Genomic DNA, 19991 nt, shown 5'->3' on the forward strand with positions numbered 1-19991 from the left:
AGCTGTAGAAACTTTTTCCATGTGTAGTTGGGGATGATTGTGCTAAAGTGTAAGCCCAGGATGGCTTACCATGAAGGGCAACAAAACTGGTCATAGAATATTGTTGATCTATCACTGTGTTGTGTGTGTCGATGAATGACAACCAAAGGGGTCCTGCCATGAAAAAAATAGCATCCTAGACCATCACTCCCGGTTGTCAGGCTATATGGTGAGCAACTGTCAGGTTGGTATCCCACTGCTGTCCGGAGTGTCTCCAGACATGTGCTCACCAGTCATCGGGGCTCAGTTCAAAGCAGGACTTACCAGTGAGGACAATTCTGTTCCAGTCAATGAGATTCCAGGCTGGATGTGCCTAACACCACTGCAAATGGGCTTGTTGTTGTACAGAGGTCTGTAGTAGTCAGCAGAATGGGCACCTTGAGCTCACCCCCCCCCCCAATTCTGTGAATGGCCTGTTAGTAGTCCTTGTAGTTATTGAAACACTAATTGCACGTTGGACTGATCTGGGGCTCTGAGTGCCACAATGATGATTGCTTGGTCCTCATGTTCGATTGCCTCACTAAGTCAACCGCTTCCTTCTTGACGCTGTGTTCAGCCCTGGTTCACCCATTCCTGCCAACATTGTCGAATAGTGACATCACTCCTACTCAGGTATCAAGCAATTTGCTGATTACTCCAACTGTCTTCCTTGAGCCCAAGTACATATTTCCTCTAAAATTGAGTGTCTGCATATACAGCTCGTGTGCCTATCACCGAGGCACGATAACTGTCCAGTTGAATATACGTGATGAAATTTGCAAATACTTTACCCATGATTACTATCCATGCCAGATGCGCAGCGAAACTGTGCTACAGCATCACGCATTCATCCGTCGGCTACCACAGTTTACAATTTTTTTCTGTTGACACCTGTATGAATATTAATTTGTGACCAATTTGCAGATCTTCATTGTCATGTATTCTTTTCTTTTTAGTGTCTGTGTAGTCAAGATTTATTTCTACAGGAGACTAATTTTGTCTCCAAAAAGTCATCTTATAACATACCAAAACATATTCTTGTGCCCCAGACTTATTCAGTGTGCATGCCAAAATTCTTTGAAGTTTTCACCCAGCAACCACAAAACCAAAGAAGCCAGCTCTGGGCCAATGTGCCAATAGGAATATCAACACGGCGTATTGCTGATGTAGCAGAAGACAAGGCCCAAGCAGGCATTGCAAAAATCTCAGAGCAAGTTAAACAAAAGAGCAAATACTGTGATACTTCATAGCAGGCCAGTTTTTTGTAATGCCTTGTAACCCCAAGTACCACATTGCCACTGCAATAGTCAAATGCAGAAAGACCTGAGCTCAGCAAACCAGAATAATTATAGAGCCAACGCATCAAGACAAAGAACACTGACAAGTCCGATAAACCGGGACAAATTCAGTCATCTACCTGGAGCTGTCGTGTCATACATGTAGGCTCTGCTTCTTAAATAACGGAGTCTGTGGACGCACTCAGTCATGTCATCATTTTGTCTGTATCCCCATTACCAGAGAGAATGGTGCTCTATAAAGTTTAAGTGGAATCACAAAAAGCCAATTGATGATTATACACCTACTACATGCTTGCTGACTTTGATACCAAAACCCAGCCAACCTGATGCAAGCCACCGCCATGTTCTGCCATCGCAGCCTACATGGACATTAAAGATGAGGAGAAGACTGGTTTGCTGGCAGCCCCTCCACCACTGAATGAGGATGATTTTTAGATGATCTGAATGTTGTCATTCCCACACTGTCCAGGTGTGTCGTGTTCTGTAAACATCTGCTGCCAATTTGGTCTTCCCGGGGAGGGAGGCCAGGCCCCATCCTTCATGACAACTGTCACCCTGAATCACGCAGTCAGCTCTGCTCACCAAAGTCCATGATGGTCTGTCTGTGACAGTACTGAGTTGTAGAGCTGACCTGAATTTCAGAACATCTGTAATGAGCAACAGTCTCCTATCCCCATTTGCGCCTTCATGACAACACACTGGCTGCAGTTCACTGATCTGCAGTACCAATGTTATAACTTGCTGAAGAGGCACACCAGCAGTTTTCTGCAGTGCGCCTGGTGCCTGCATGCTGCACGACACTAAAAGCCTGATAAATTTATTATCAGGATGGATCCACAAGAGTAATTTGTCATTGCAGATACCATTGTGTTACTAGCATCCGAAGGAATAGCACCCAACCATTCTACACCACTGCTCAGCATACTGACATGCAGTGGCATGGGCTGGCCTAGGTTGCTACAATTTTGCATCAGGAAGTGATCATCAGATACTCTGACATCACTGTGTCTGGTGGCAACAGTAACTGTCATCTCAACGATTCAGCAATAACACATCAGCATCAATGTCTTCTCACAGTACTGGCACAAATGTGGTTTGGTGAATCAAAGTTTTTTCCTTTATTGATTGAACTTTTGTTTTGTATGTGTACCTCGTTTGGACATGGTAGGCTGTAGCGCTCTTAATCGTAACTTTCAAGTTGCCCTCGTCAGGCCCCAGGAGCCTGCAGATTTAACGCAGGTATGAGTTGTCAGGCACTAAGGCTGTGTCAGCTGCATGTAGCAATTTTAGACAGTTTGGTTATTTGGCACAAGATTGTTTTGAATTCAGTTGGACAATGAGACAGTGAAAGGACTACTAGATAATAATTTTTGCATGTGTTTACTAAAGTTTGTCTATTTGTGTTTGTTGGTGCTGTTGTCATTCTTGTTGTAAATGGCAGTTGTAGGTCGTTCAAAATGCCAAACACATGTTCTGCTGCTATTACAGGTGAGATAGTTGCCTCTTTGCCAGAGTAAGTATAGGCATTGTTACATGTGAATTTCCAGCAGCAGTAGGGAGAGTTACGCATGCAGGTTGTAGCTTTACAGGTTTTAATGCAACAGTTGCAAGAACGAGTCAGATGAAGTTGAGAGTACCCTCAGCTCCTTTCAATGCAACTAGCTTAATAACATCTTTCTCCTGCAAAATGACTGAAGGTGTAACTATGTTCATTAACAGTGATACTGATACTGCTGCAATGAGTGATCAGACAAGACTTCTGTCTGTGTGGCTAATTTACGATTGTCAGGCAAAGCAAAAGCATATGTTTTGTCACAAAGTTCTTAGTAAGGCAGAGATGTTTCAACAGTTGGCTGACTGTTAGCTTTATCATAAGCAAAATAGCATAAGTTTCTTCCAAGAAAAATTGAGTATTTTTAACACATAAGTGTAATGAATCAGTAGAGGCATTTTCAGGTTGGATCTGGAAGATCACTGAGCAGATGTACAAACTGATTTCTCTGCATGGTATCCTCACTGAGATGTCGTGTGGAATGAGGGTGGAGAATTCTGGTGACATGTCCACAGGTCTCAAAGTTGCTATGTGATTACAGGAGACAGACATTGCCCCCAAGTGGATGTACTAACCATTGTGCTCATAAATTAAGGATAACTGCAGAATGTGTTGCCACACAACATGGCACTACACAAGACTGGCACTAACAGCATCAGCACATATGGGACACACACAACACAGATCTGTAAGTCCATGGTAGTGGTGATAAGTTGAGAAAAAGTCCCGAAAAACGTGCTACAGAACGCCACTGTTTCCTGCGTATGTACCCTGACATCAATATGAGATATGATCGCCATGCACCCATACACAGGCAGCACAACAGGTTGGCATACTCTGGATCATGTGGTAGAGCAGCTGCTGGGGTATAGCCTCCCATTCTTGCAACAGTGCCTGCTGGTGCTCCTGAAGTGTCCTAGGGGTTTGAAGACATGCAGCAATACGTCGACTGAGAGCATCCCAGATGTGCTCAATGGGGTTTAGGTCTGGAGAACAGGCAGGCCACTCTGTTCGCCTGATATCTTCTGCTTCAAGGTACTCTTCCATGATGGCAGCTCGGTGGGGCCATGCGTTATCATCCATCAGGAGGAAGGTGGACCCACTGCACCACTGAAAAGGTGGACATACTGGTGCAAAATGGTCCCAATACACCTGACATGTTACAGTTCCTCTGTCAGACATGCTGGAGTGTACGTGCACCAATCATAATCCCACCCCACACATCAAACCACGACCTCCTTACACGTCCCTTTCAAGGACATTAAGGTGTTGGTGTCTGGTTTTTGGTTCACGCCAGATGAAAACCCATTGAGAATCACTGTTTAGACTACACCTGGACTTGGCTGTGAACATAACCTGGGATCACTGTTCCAATAACCATGTACTGTGTGCTTGACACCAGGCTTTACGGGCTCTCCTGTAACCAGGGGTCAGTGGAATGCTCCTTGCAGGTCTCTAGGTGAATAAATCATGTCTGTTCAGTCACCTCCAGACTGTGTGTGTGGAGATAACTGTTCCAGTGGCTGCTGTAATCTCTCAAACAAGGCGACCTGCAGTATTCTGTGGCTGTCTGTAGGCACTGGTGGTGAGAGATCAGTCTTCTTGTTTCCTGTCTGCTGGAATCATTGTCATAATCTTGATATCACATTTTGTGGCACATGCAGGGTCTGAGCTATGACCAGCTGTGTTGACCAGCCTCCAGTCACCCTAATATTGTAACCCTCATAATGTCATCAATATGTGTTCTTTGAGCCGTTTTCGACACATGGTCACCATTAGCACATCTGAAAACGTCTGCACACTTACTCGCTGCGCCATACTTTGACATGCACCAACACATCTCTGTGTACGTGAACTGTTGCCAGCGCCACCGTGTGATGACCGCAGGTCAGATGCGCCGCATGGACATAGTTGTTTCACCATGTATCAGCATTATCCTTAATTTATGAGCATGAGTGTAGATGTGGGCATAGAGGTGGTCATGTACGGAAGCAGTGTTGGCAACCTGAATGTAGGTAGGAAGAGACTTGGGTCTCCACATTTCAAATTACATGGTGTTAGTGACAGTAACTTAGTCATTAGTATGAGGCTGCTCTGGTTTAGTATAGTAACAGAAATTCTTCATGAGCATGTGGAAATGTTATTGTGTAAGGGTGAAGGGTCTTCAGCAATTCTTTGACTAGATTTTCTCAACAAATGTCATGCTAAAATTGATCTTTCACAGTGTAAAACAGAACTCAGTGGATCTTTGTTTCCATTGGGGGACTATAGCTGCAAATGAGGCAATGTTGCGCATCGCACCCATCATGATGGTGTTGCTAGCGAAACTGCTAACATGCATGCTAAAGGTTAGCTCCCATGATGTGATACTGGCAGGTATGGGAAAGTTAGTGTGGGTTTTTGTGAATACCGATTTACCATGTGAAGCATTATACGAAGTAGACTCACTGGTGAATAATGAGGGATTGGACAAAATGCATTGTTTTGTGCGCAAAAGCATAATGCATGTAAGTAATATAATGGCAAATTTATGGTTCCTGTAAGACGGGATAACTTGAGCATGGATGATATTAGTTTTAAAAGGGCTTAATGATTGCCACTTTAGATTATTAGACAGAGAGGATATTGACAAGTCATGCAGTGACCAGAACCACAAGCAATCCACAGTGTATCAGTGGTACTTAGGAAAGAGGGTCACTTGCAAGGCAGTGATCGGCAGGCAATGCAACTGTGGTTTATGCCTTGGATGGTCCTCTACCAGCATCACCTGTTGTGTGGCACTGTGTATCTACAGGTAGTAATGGGAAGCTGTACCACACATCAAAGTATACCCAAGCTGTAATCTATGAGTTTATAGATCACCATACTGGTGGAAGGGATAACAGAGCCAAGGACTGTCACTGACACACATACCATCCCTAGTGTTATGGAAACACTGGACAACTGAGCACAATGCCACTACTTAACAATGATGGATCTAAGAAGTGGATATTACCAGCTAGAGGTAGCCCCAGATAGTAGACCAAAGACAACTTTCACAGTGCCATGGGGTCATAAAAGCACCCTCCATATTTCTGAGGTCAAAAACGCATCCTCCATATTCCTGAGGTTATTAGACGGGCTGTTACGTGGACCGAGCCCTACAACAAGCATTGTATTTTTGGAAAAATCATTGTATTCTCAAAGGATGTGCCATATCATGTGAAATGCTTAGAAGAGTGTTCAGCAGCATATATTCAGTGTGTCTGATGCTTTGCACAGGTAAGTGCCATTTTGCACACACACACACACACACACACACACACACACACACACACACACACACACACACGGAACTATCTTGTGCACGTGCTTAGTGGGAAAGATGTTCCAACTGATGCTCACCTAACAAAGGCAATCCAGGACTTTAGAACACCACAGACATTGAAACAACTACATTCATTCCTGGACTTAAGTAATTATTTCAAAAATTTGTAAAAAACTTTGCACAGATTGTAAAACCATTGAATCAGTCGTTAAGGAGGATGTGAAATTCCAAACAGTGTTTGAAACATTGAAGGCAGCACTAATTTCTGATCCAGTACTGATCTCATTTTGAGAAGGAATTTAGCCTCTGTTGCAACAACAGCATGAGGTGGCTGGTCATATTCAGAGTCAGAATATCGATGAAAAAGAACATGTAGAGCATATACTTAAAGATAGCTGAACAAACCAGAGCATAACTGCTCCACTACGGAAAAGATAATGCTAGTGGTTAAACATGAGATGACATGTTTTGTTCTTTATATGGCTAGAAATTTAAGGCAGTAATGGATCACACGTCATTGAAATCTGTTAGGGCTGAAAGATCCTTCAAGTAAATTAACAAGGTGGGCCCTCAAACTCAGCGAGTTTGATTATGAGCTAATTCACAAACCAGGTAGGAAATACATACAGGAGTATCTAAGGGAAAGTATCACCATTTGTTCAGCCAGAAGAGTGCAGTTTGATTTGCTGACATGCAAAATGGAACTGTTTGCAGCGAAAACAGAAGCAACAGAATGCCAGAAGGAAATTTTGTCCCCAAGGTAAGAGCACATTGGATCTACTCAGATTTTGCCCAGGAAACTGTAATCATGAATTGCTTTAACAATGGGAAATAGTTGGAGGGAGATTAAGTTACGTAATAGTGGTATTTTGGTGAACGGCACAACTTGTCATAGCTGGGATGAACTTCTGCCTCCCACCTACACTCACTGTTAAAACTATACTGAAACTAACTGTTGAAAGTACTGCCAGCACCAAATCTATCCAGTCTTAACAAAAGTCTAAATCTAGACCTGATGCGCACACATTAGATGAACTAATTGCATATGGGCTAGGAAAAATTTCCTTGGGACAAATGTTTCAACTCAGTCTACAACATCAAGAAAAGATGATAACAAAATATCATAACCATAAGCATCATAACCACCAGTTTTGCCATGTTTCTAATGGCAATTTGTGTTCTTTACTTTTGTCTAGGACATTATAAGTATCCATTCTCCTGACCTACCAACACATTAGATACCTGTTGAGTGGTTAACTGATGTAAACCATAAAGTAGAGAATAAGGAAAACTGTAAACTTGTGATAGCTTATAAAAACAGAAACAGAGATAGCACAGTGATTACGGAAAAAGGTTCAGTGAATCAAAACTTATGAATAACGTTATAGAATTAAGAAACAAAAGCAGGGCCCATGTGGTTCAGCTTACATGAGCAAAGACTTTAATGCAGTGAGTACATTGTACAATTAGGTATGTAAATGTTTGAGATTGTTGCAGAGCAAAAGTAGGGATGAATTTTTTTGGAAGGAGGAATCCAGTGTGCATGCCTAAATTTTTTGAAGTTTTGGCACACCGAGCTCAGAGCCAAGGTGGCCAGATCAGGGTTGGTGTGCCATTCAGAATATGAACGTGGCATACTGCCAATGTAGTATAAAGGAAGACACTATTAGGGCATTGCCACAAACTTCCAAGCGAGGCAAGTGAAAGAGCAAACACAGCAAAAGTCATAGCAGGCCAGCACGAAATAATGCTCCATAGCTCCAGGCACTGGAATTCCACTGCAATAGTCAAATGTTGCAGTAAGACTCAAGCCCACCACTCCAGAATACAGCAAGACAACGAACACTGACAATTCCAGTAAATAGGGGCAAATTCGCTCATCCACCTGGAGCCACAGTATCATAGGTGGGGGCTCTGCTTCTTAAATACTGGAGCTTTTGGAGCTCACAGGCACATTCAGTCATGCCACCATTCTGTCCTTGTCACCAGTAATGGAGATAATGACTGTAAACAGTGTTTCAGTGATGATCTGCTACCTGCTCACTAAATTTGATGCCGAGATGCAGCCAACCCGCTGTAAGCCATAGGCATGATTTGCCAGTGTAGGCTGCTTGGACATCATAGATGAGGAGAAGACTGGTGTGCTGCCAGCCCTACACCAACCGAGGGTCATTTGCATCCCCACACTGTAGAGATGTGGCTCCTCCTGTAACCATCTGCTGCAGATTGGTCATCCCATGATGTGTCAGGGCCTGTCCTTCATGACAACTGTCGTCCTAGACCGCACAGTCAGTTCTTCTCATCTAAGTGCACATCAGGCTGTCTACAAAATAGCTGACGTGTAGAGCCACCCTGGGCTACAGAATGTTAACAGGCAACGCCTGTTTTTCTTCCCTGCTGCCACCCACCTGCACGATAGATCTGTGGCATCGGCACCATGACACATTGACAAGGTGTGTCATCAGTACTCCACAGCATGTGCTGAAGCCTGCACATAACATGATGCTATGAAATAGTTACATTGTTCTGTATTCATTGTTGCTGATGCCCCCACGGTGTAGTACCAGACAACTCCCACACCACCTCTTGGCTCCCTGACTTGTAACAGCTTTGGGCAGCCTGGTTCACTACAATTTTTTATAATTCTCCAAGATGTTGGCATCAGCAAAATGTGTAATTAGTCATGTGTATTTATCTCTCTCCTGCAACCTTTAATTCTAGGTGTTACAGCAAGTAGTCTTTTAAGTTATGTGGGAACCTCCATTTTTATTATTATTATTATTTCTGCCAGAATTCAAGTCTTCATGTGGCTATTTTCAATCTTCTCTCTTCTGTTGCTCTCTTCATTTCCATGTAGCTTCACCTTCTCTTGCCGTACCATCTCCTCCCTTTCGTTCTTCTCCCACACATTAATCCTTCCTGTGCATTCATCATCAAACAGTCCTGTCACAAAATGTGACCAAGCGAATTCTTCTGTCTTTTCCTTATAATTTCCACCAGTCTAAACTTCCTGTTCCATTGTTTAGTGGCAAATCAATGCAGCTTGCCTCATCAGACCTGTGTGTGTGTGTGTGTGTGTGTGTGTGTGTGTGTGTGTGTGTGTGTGTGTTGTTCAAATCTTTTAAAAATTTCCATATAAAAAAAGAAAACACATTTGCCATAAATTACAGAATATTACACATCCAGTCCCCCCCCCCCCCCCCCCCCTCTTGCAATATTGGAAGTTTTTTACTTCCTGCTAGTAAGCTCATACATTGTCTTATTTATCATTTATCACTTCACAAAAATGAGGCTGTGACTTGGTAATGGTATTAATTCTTATGTACATACCAACAATTCGGTGATACATATTTCTTCCAACAGTGAGCAAATGGGCAGAGACCTTGGTTGCCAGAAGTCTGCATTTTGACTGTATCAAGAATCAACATGTGAGACTATGTCCTGTGCAAAATTACGTGCAACATAGTTGTGGAGCAGAAACACCCCTTTGGACAGCTTCGTCTTGATGGCCTTCCATAACATCACCAGGAGTTTACTCCTGTGACGGTTTGTTCCTTAGTACCTGTTTACTTCTTCCTTAAAGAACATAATAAAGTACAGAAACGAACGGGAAAATTCATGTGTGGTTAGATGTGCCCTATAGTACATATTGGTACTAGACTTACAAACAGCAAGCTTTCTTGATGTTGAGTGCTAAAAGGAAATGGGCTATTCTAGCTTTCTCTGTGGCCACTTCATTATGCCATGACAATGAGCAACATAAAATAAGAAAACAATCATTGTTGGTGTAAAACTGAATTATAATAGGAGAAAAGTGGATGATTGATATCTTTTAACTTATTTCAGAAGTCTAGTTTTGAAATTAATTAATAGTGAGTGAATATATTTATAGATTCATGCTACACCTTGTGCAACAGAAATTAACGAAGTAACACACTGTGATGAGAAAAGCAGTTACTTTTTCTGATAAGTTATTGGTTATTCTAAGATTCCATGCCACTGGTAAATCAGTCTATTGAAAAACTATGCTTTTGGTATGAAAACATATGCACTGTCAGCACCACTTCTCTTCCAGGCCTCAATTACATATTTTTCTCTTCTGTACAGATCTTTAATTTTCTTTTTAATTTCCTCTGCTATTTTCTGTGATCTATGCTCTTTTAATATACAATGTATTTCATTTGATGATGTGTCATATTTATTCCTTTTGTGATAATTTTTAGTTCAGATGTAAAAAAAGACATGGATTCAGTTCATATTGTTAAATTACAACTTTTTTTGCCAAAAATTACCACAATATTACGATCTTTCGCCTCGAAACACTTTGACGGTACGCTGTTAAAGCTGTGAAGTGCACATGTGCAGTTGTTACTTGAAGAAACGCTTCTAAGTAAATGCTTTGGCTTCTATTGGAAGCATTTGTGTAACATCATGTGCATTTTCATGCACAGATAGACTTGTGTTTGGTCCTGTGCAACATGCAACAGCAGGGTGGGTGTAAAAAGTTCAGCCTCTCTGCAGGATGACAGGGACTCTTGTTGTATGTTAAAAAGGGTCATGTAAATGGGCACTACAAGCATAATCTGTTAGCATCACACAATGGCAGCCCTAAATAACACCCCCCATCACATTGCACTGTGATGGTTGGTTCTTCGCCTGTTTTGGTGGCATTCAATCCATGTGTTTTCACACCTTCCTGTGCTGCTTTGTCCCAGGTCCGTAGTGATGTAAATACACGTTTATGGTGATTAGGCAGTTGAGGAATTTATCTAGATTGATCTGGCACAACCACAACTGCTGCCTCAAATCAGTGGGCATTACAAATGGGTGTGAGTATTCATGGAACCCAGTGAGTGGCAACTTCTTTCATGTTCAAAGTGTCTTTTGAGGCATTGAAAATCCACAATTGATTTTTTACTTTTTCCACTATCGTCTTATTTGTGATTCACCAGTCTTCTGGCACCAGGGCCTCCATTCCTCTTGCAATTTCCGGTTGTCCCGACAGATAGGTGGTCTGCCATTTGTTGTTCATTGTTTAGCCTTGTTTGACTAAAGTAGAAATGTGTCACCTAACCACTGTCATATAGGAGAAAATCATTATTTCCACCAATTGACACAGTTTGTTGCACCCTTGTTCCTCTTCAAATCCAGGAAAAATTATTGCGTGATACTTCACTTTATCAGTGGGTTGCACTATTTTGTTTTGGCCCTTCTAGTGGGCTACCAATGTGATGTGATGTGGGATTTCAGTGTGCACCTGGGATGCAGAGGTACCTGTTCACAAACCAAAAAAATTATGAAGCTATTGTATTTGAAGTGATGATCAAAACTTTGACTACTCTCTTAGAATCTACTGAGTGTCTCATCGTTAGTGGCTTAGTTAGCATGCTATATACATCGGCCGTTTTTGCAACCACATTATAATTTGAATCTGGCATTTAGGTACAATTATCTTTTCAGAAATAATTGCTGAATATAAATTCAGAATTTTATCCTCCATTTTAGTATCTTGTATGTCAGTCATTGAAGAGTAAATAATTGGTTTCGAGTTTACTGATACTGCTAAATACCAAAGATTCCAGGGCTCCATGGGTAGACTGGTTAAGTCTTCTGCTTCCATTAGTGCTGAATGCTGGAATACTACTTCAGTCTGATATCATTCATCACTGCTGAGCAACATTACCTGCAAAAAGCATTTTTAAAATCCGTAATGAAAATTATTATTTACTTGTGATGAAATCGGAACTGATCTAGCTTTTCAGACATATTATAATGCTTTTCTCTAAGATGCAATAACTTTTTTGTGACATACAGATACATTGTATAGATCTATATATCTTATGTCATCTGCCTCTAAAAGGCACTATTGAGACATGATATTAATATTGTTTTAAAACTTCTCATTTGTTATTGTTAAAAAAAAACTTTTTCCTGCTTCTCCTGCCTTTTCCCATTTCTGTTATGGGATCTGCATTGTCACCAGGTTTTGTAGTTGGAGTCATGTATGATGGCGGTAGAGTATAGGCTTGTTCTAAGCACGTACATCATGTTGCCTGACAGCCAGTGAGCATTCAGCAGTGTTCAGAGTGCTCTGCTGTAAATGTAGTATGTAATGCGTGAATTATACGTGATTGTAATGATTTACTCAGTGAATTTTTATTCCTTTTGTTGCAAGTTGTCTTGGCTAATGGTGTTGGTGAGCAAAAAGACCACACAAGCAAACAAGAGAGAATTTGCGGGATAAATGCCTTCATCAAGTGCAGAGCAGACGTGTGAGCTCGTCACAACCGTCAGTTGGAACTGAGAACAGTGCATTCCCCATCCTTGTCATAACATGCATGGACCACCATTGTTCATGGATCGGACTATACCAATTTTAGTTATAATTGGTGGCTGGATGTCCTTCCTGATGCCAACACTCTTCCCGGGACAGAATTTGTGTACCCCCATGTGTCTGGAATAATGTCATATTTAAGTGTGAAAATTATTTAATTGGATAGTTAAAAAATCTACTCACCAGGCAGTGGCAGAGCACACACATAAGACTGTTGTGATTGACAAGTTTTTGTAGCCTCTGGCTTGTTCTTAAGGCAGAAGGGTTGCTGGGGAAGGAAGAAGGGTGAAGGGAAAGTAATGGAGAAGTTTAGGAAAAGGGTAGATTTTGGGAAAGTTACCCAGAACTGCAGGTCAGGGGAGACTTACCGTATGGGATGAGAAGGAAAGGCTGATTATTGGGTACTGCATCGGACGAGATTTGAAAACCTGCTAGCTTAAAGGTGAAAGATAGGGTAATGTAAAAGATACATACATTGATGACATCTTTACCATATGCACTCAGGGTGAGGCTGACCTGCTAAAATTTTTGAAATCTCTGAATACCTTCTCCCAATTAAATTTCACATGGTCCTATTCCGAATCCCATGCCACTTTCCTTGATGTTGATCTTGTCCTCACCAAAGGCTAGCTACACACTTCTGTCCACATCAAACCTACCAACAAACAACAGTACTTACATTTTGACAGTTGCCATCCTTTCCATGTCAAATTTTCCCTCCCATACAGCCTTGCCTTCAGAAGCAAACGTATTCATTCAGGTACAGACTCTTTATTGCAATACACCACCACACTCACTTCAGCCTTCACTGCACATAATTACCCCACCAGCCTAGTTAAAAAGCAGATTTCCCGGGCCATCACATCCAAACCTGGTACTGCTGATCCCTCCACAAGACAGCTTCGGAGCACACCATTGGCGACTCACTATCATCCTAGTCCGGAATGTGTCAATCGACTATTTCGACAGGGCTATGACTTCCTAAAATCTTGCCTGAAATGAGACCCATTCTGTCTGAAATTTTGTCCACCACACCTAGAATAGCTTTCTATCACTCTCCCAATCTCTGCAGTATTCCTGTCAGACCCTATGCCCCTTCTGCACCCATCTCCCTACCCTATGGCTCCTACGCCTGTGACTGACCCCGGTACAAGATGTGCCCTATACATCCTCTTACTACCATCTATAATAGCCCTGTAACTGGCAAAACATGTACTATCAAAGCGACAGCCATCTGCAAAATGACACGTCATATACCAGCTATTATGTAAACACTGTTCAGCATTCTACATCGGCATGACTACCACCAAATTATCATCAGGATGAATGGGCATAGGTGGAGGGTGTATACGGGCAACTCGTGATATCCTGTTGCAGAGCATGCTCTACAACATGACATTCATGACCTCGACACCTGTTTTGCCACGTGTGCCCACTCCGTTTTAGTGTTCTACATCTTTCATTATCTTTCCCGTCTATTTTTCACTGCCCCCTTCCACCTCTGTTATGTACAATGCATGTAGATTTTCACTCATATTAACTATTGCATGATGTCCTAGTAGTAATCTCTTGTCTTGCATATTACCCTGTCTGCCACCTATCTCGTCTGATGCAGTCCCCAACAATCAGTCTTTCCTTCAAATCCCGTATGGAAAGTCTCCCCTGACCTGCAGTTCTGAGTGACTTCCCGGAAATCTACCCTTTTTTTCTAGACCTCTCCAGTCCTTTTTCTTCCCCTTTCTTCCTTCCCCTTCAACCCTTCTGCCTGAAGGAGCCACTGGCTCTGAATGCTTGCTAGTCATAAGTCTTTTATATGTGTTTTCTGCCGCCTCTTGGTGAGTAGATTTTTTATCTGTTCAGTTAAATAATTTTATCAATAATTGATTGTGTTCACATGTGAGAATATTTTCCTGAATGTTTCCATAGCACGTCCCTGACTTAAAACAAGGGGACAGCCAGATATTTACCTAATTGGATGTGCCAAACTGCCTAAAAACCACTTCCATGGTGGCCACATCAGTCCTCTTTGGTTATCTAAAAGGCGGATTCTATCCAGGGCAGACTCGCCTCCCTGTATGCCAGAAGCCATGTGTCAGTGTGCTCGGCTGTCCTGGTAGGTATTTCAGCTGTATGAGTCATATTTGGATTAAAATTACATACTGGGCTCATTGTATGTCGCTGATTGCAGTTGTGGTTGTGGAGGAAATGCCAGCTTTTCAAATTATAAAGAAATAGAATTTATGAACTAAATGTCCTTTGTGGAGTGCAACTAAACCACTGCATGTGTGGTATTGTGAGGTGGGACTGTACCGTACGTTCAGTCTGGCAGTCCCCACTGCTGTTGTCATGCAGAAGGAACTAACCATAGTATGCTAGTTCGTATTTACACATCCCAGATCATTCTGGCTTGATGCTGTTAAATATTCTTCAGGTATGTTAGAAAGTATAATAGGGATTTGTTTATGATTGTACAGTTAGTACATTTATTGCTCTAGTTGCAGGTTTTCACATTAATACTATAAACTTTTGTTTTTCAGCCGGCGGGCATCACAACAATACCATTCATACAATAGACTTTTACAAAACTATCTGACACAATCAACAGTGCATCGTAATGTGATGGAAGATGAAACTGAAGACCTTTCTTTTGCATATACACTCCTCAAACTCATTAACAATATGTTCTTTGGAGAAATATCTCTGATCAAACAATTTGCCACCAATGCCATACTCCCATCATTATTATTATTTTTATTAGATGTTAACAATGAGAATAACTTTGATGGCGAATCTTTTTATGGAGCCGCATAATTGAAAGTGAAAATGAACAAGTTTTTTCTACAAGTGAGTATGAATTGTCATCACCTGAAAGAGAGAAACAAAGAGTTGAAAGAAATCACTATATTGACATATAAGAAAATGAATGCATATGCAAAAAAGTTAAAAAAGAAGCATAATAGAAAATATTTGTCGGTGACTACAAGGAAGTTTAATTCTGCAACAAATGTAGCTAATAAAGTTGTAAGAGTTTGCAAAATCCATCCAAAATAGAAAACATTTGAAAAATTTAGATAGTATAAGGGTCATGGTCTGATTGGCCATGATTACAATTTACTAACTTTGATTATTTTTTCTGCTAAAAAAACGTGATTGTAAATGCCTTGCTTCAAAAAGAGAAAATGAACAAAATTTATTTCTAAGGAAGAAATAAATATAAAAGATATAATGGATTCTGCCACAGCATTTGTAAACTAGTCAGTGTGTTAACTGCAGACAAAGGATATAGTGGAAACAGTATTTTCAGTGCAGACCTATGACAATTTGAATATGAACTGGCAAATGGATGAATTTTATCAAACAAGGGTGAAATGCACATGTATGCTGTAACAGAATCTATTTTATCTGTAACACATTCTTACGCTGTCCCAACTTCGTATGTCATTATTGATACAAAGATGTACTACTTTTTTTCCACCCCCAAGCACAAAATAGATAAATTGAACCAAGGGCGAGGCAGCAAATAACGCAGAAAACTCTTTTTAACATAGTTGTTGAACTGGCACTTCTTTCAAACTTACCAAGAACCATATTATTCATTGGTCAAAATGTTTTCGTTCCAGATTTAAAATACACCATTGTAGTGTTGCTTGACACTTCGATTGGGCAAATCAGTGGAGTTACATTTAAAGAATGTGAAATTCAGAAATCCTTAAATGGAAAACATATTCAACAGAGATCATGAACCACTAAATACATCCAGCTGTTAGATGCGTACTTTTTAGACAATATAAACTTGTTGTTCACAGGCTGGAAGATTGCATTAGCAATAAATTTGTTCTGGAGACATCGTAAGATGCATTACAATGAAACTACTTTTAGTTGTTTATCACAAGATGTCTTCTCCAATTGTCTTGGACGTGATCATATATGCCTGACAGATGTGTGGATATTGGACAGAGGAAACCGTAATGAATTTTAATGCCATACTAGAATCAGTGTTGTGAATAGGAAATAGTGATTTTGGTATAAAACATTGTGAAGTCAATGCTGTTATTAATTGTTTGCAGTGTTCTCAAAAGTTATGCTCAAAACATTTTGTAATAAGAACACTTTGTAATAAGACATATGAGCACTGTCATATGATGCAGCAAAGAAATGCCATTTTACAGTAGAAACGTCAAGTCCGTATTTGTCGAAAAATTGTATCTTATACTGATTGTGAATGAACATAACCTTTGTCCATATAATTATGCATGTATCTATGTACGTACATACGTTAAAGAATGAAATGTATTCATTAGTGTTTAAACAGGCTTTCCCATTACATACTGAAAGTATATTCTGGAGTTTATTTTTGTTAGGGAATAACACTGCCATTCGCATGCAAAACAGACATATGGCTCTTGAATGAATGATCTCATTGTCCGAAAATGAGGCATTTCTTTAACAGCAAGTGTTCACCACTTCATTTACAGACTCAAAATGAGCCTGGTATAAGAGTTTCACCTGAACACAACTCATACAGTTGAAACACCTACTTTGTGAATATTTTGTGCAATCAGCCTTTAAAGAAAAAAGAAAATGGAAAAACTGTAATTTCATATGAAGCTTTTTGTTGGACGATTGTTTAAAATTTTTTCAAGGCCAAAGTCAATAACAAAGTGTCTCAAACAACTGTGCTCAACTTCGGTAATAAATAGAACCTACAGAGAATTTTGTTTATTATAGGTTTGACCAGAGCTCAAATGTAGACGCAACGAATTGCCCAAAAAAATGTGACAGAGGAAATGTAAAATCCTTGAACAACATTGTAACAGGAGATGAAACATGATTATATTCATACAATCCATAAACTAAGCAGTTGTTTGCTGTTTACAGTTTCCAGTATGAACCGAAATCAACAAAATGGCTTGTTCATGAACCACTTCAAAGAAAATGGTTTCTTGTTTCTTTGGTTACAGTTGATGAATTGCAATCATTGCTTAGAAAACTGAAAAAAAAGTTAATACAGAATTAAATGCAATAATTTGTTTGCTACGAGCCATCGATAAATAAGGAATAACAGCTGAAAACATTGCATCATTCCTCATCATCATGATGTCAACTGTCAAATGGCACACCACGCAATTGATTATTTGATTGAGGAAATATTTGAATTTGTTTCATTCTTGTTGTTTATTACTTGATGGTGCCTGTTTTTCTTTCTCCCCATATGTCAAATAAAAAATACATGAATGTCGATTATCATCACTTCAAGAAGCTGTTGAATTCTCCCAAAACCATGTTTTTGAGCCACGACCATCAGAATTTAAAAAGTAGTTTCAAAAATTCACACATGTGTAAAAATGTGTAAATTTTGAAAGTGGATATTTTGAGATACAATAAAGGATTTGTACCTAAAAAAAATTTCTCCCTCATGTTGTATAAAGTGAATCTGAGAATGAATCATCCATGCAAATAGAGTAGGTACTGAGCAGCAGAGTAGCCTCCTCTTCCCTTTCCACATAGATATCTCAAATTAACATTTTACAGTAAAATTTTCTCTGGTTAATTCTAACTCATGACTTTTGATTTACAGGTTATTTGGCTCGAGAAACTGTGTCACAAATAATGGACCTTACCTTTCTAGCCAGAGAAGATATGACAATTACACGTGATCCAGTTAACAAAAATTATCCAGCGCTGTTTGGACCAAATCTGCCTCAATTTCCTATGGAAGGAGTAGAGAAGATTGTAAGTGTTTCGCCTTAAGTGTAAATTCTACTTCTTGGTGCTTTTCCTAACCACTGCCTCAACCAACATTATGTCCTTAAAATATGACAGATCAAAGCTTACACAATTCACAGACAAATGGGATACAAGGTTTATCTCCCTTATGGAAATTGAAGACTATAGGAACAGAAAGGGTATTGGACCACAAATCTAAAATAATCACAGAATCAAGTGAATGACGTGATCACAAGACAGCATCTATGAGAAAAAAAGGAAAAGAAAACATTCCTTTTGTACAGATATATGAGGGACATTTCATAAATAATGCACCCTTTTTTTTCTTTTTTTTCCATATACATTTGTTTTTTTGTATATTTCAGTCTCTCTGTACAGTCTTCCAATATAGCCTCCCAGCTTCTCTCTAACTGAATCCCAATGTCTTGGAAGATCTGTTATTCCATCCAAGACACTACTACCGTCCAGCTGTCGAATGACTTGGATAACAGTGGTAGAGAGCGCTTCGAGAGAAATAAGATGACATCCATGCCAAGGTTTTCTTCAACTTCATGAACAAGTTGAAGTCTTGTGGACTCATGTCTGGGCTGTAGGGAGGATGTAGCAAAACTTCCCATCTGTATTTGTGCAGTCTTTTGGGGTACAACATTGCCGATATGTATATGAGCACTGTGATTGGGAATGAGTGGCTCAGCTTTAAGCAACTGAGGACAGGTTTCATTGTGCATTTTTCTGAACAGGTTTTGCATGAAGTTACAATAATGCATTGCTGTGAGACTTGATCCACATGGGACTCTGTCATGGAGATTCCTTGGTGATCATAAGCAAAAATCACCTTTTTTTATCTGGAGAATCTGAAGGTCTCCACTCACTGGACTGTGATTTCAACTCTGTTTCAAAGTCTCTAGTCCTTGTTTCATCAGTAGTGACATTTCAACACATGAATCCTTGACCTTCACAGTTGAAGCATTGTCTGAGCAAGGTTACAATGTCAAGGCATTACTGCTTCTCTCCAGCAGTAAAACAGTGTGGGACCCATCTACATCTACATCTACATGACTACTCTGCAATTCACATTTAAGTGCTTGGCAGAGGGTTCATCGAACCACCATCATACTATCTCTCTACTATTCCACTCCCGAACAGCGAGCAAGAAAAATGAACACCTAAACCTTTCTGTCCGAGCTCTAATTTCTCTTATTTCATTTTGGTGATCATTCCTACCTATGTAGGTTGGGCTCAACAAAATATTTTCGCATTCGGAAGAGAAAGTTGGTGACTGAAATTTCGTAAAAAGGTCTCGCCGCGACGAAAAATGTCTATGCTGTAATGACTTCCATCCCAACTTGTGTATCATATCTGCCACACTCTCTCCCCTATAACGCGATAATACAAAACGAGCTGCCCTTTTTTGCACCCTTTCGATGTCCTCCGTCAATCCCACCTGGTAAGGATCCCACACCGCGCAGCAATATTCTAACAGAGGAAGAACGAGTGTAGTGTAAGCTGTCTCTTTAGTGGACTTGTTGCATCTTCTGAATGTCCTGCCAATGAAACGCAACCTTTGGCTCGCCTTCCCCACAATATTGTCTATGTGGTCTTTCCAACTGAAGTTGTTCGTAATTTTAACACCCAGGTACTTAGTTGAATTGACAGCCTTGAGAATTGTACTATTTATCGAGTAATCGAATTCCAACGGATTTCTTTTGGAACTCATGTGGATCATCTCACACTTTTCGTTATTTAGCGTCAACT

At 40.4% G+C, this 19991-nt stretch overlaps 1 protein-coding gene across 1 annotated transcript in view; it reads left to right on the forward strand.

The window, feature by feature from the left end:
* LOC126324819 (transcription initiation protein SPT3 homolog) overlaps nt 1-19991 on the forward strand; it is an 86962-nt gene that overhangs the window by 52036 nt on the left and 14935 nt on the right. Inside the window, exon 5 of the mRNA XM_049995120.1 lies at nt 18088-18242. Within this exon, the coding sequence (XP_049851077.1) occupies nt 18088-18242 (155 nt within the window). The remainder of the gene's footprint in view (nt 1-18087; nt 18243-19991) is intronic.

Source organism: Schistocerca gregaria, chromosome 2 (assembly GCF_023897955.1).
Source record: "Schistocerca gregaria isolate iqSchGreg1 chromosome 2, iqSchGreg1.2, whole genome shotgun sequence".
Classification (NCBI taxonomy): domain Eukaryota; kingdom Metazoa; phylum Arthropoda; class Insecta; order Orthoptera; family Acrididae; genus Schistocerca; species Schistocerca gregaria.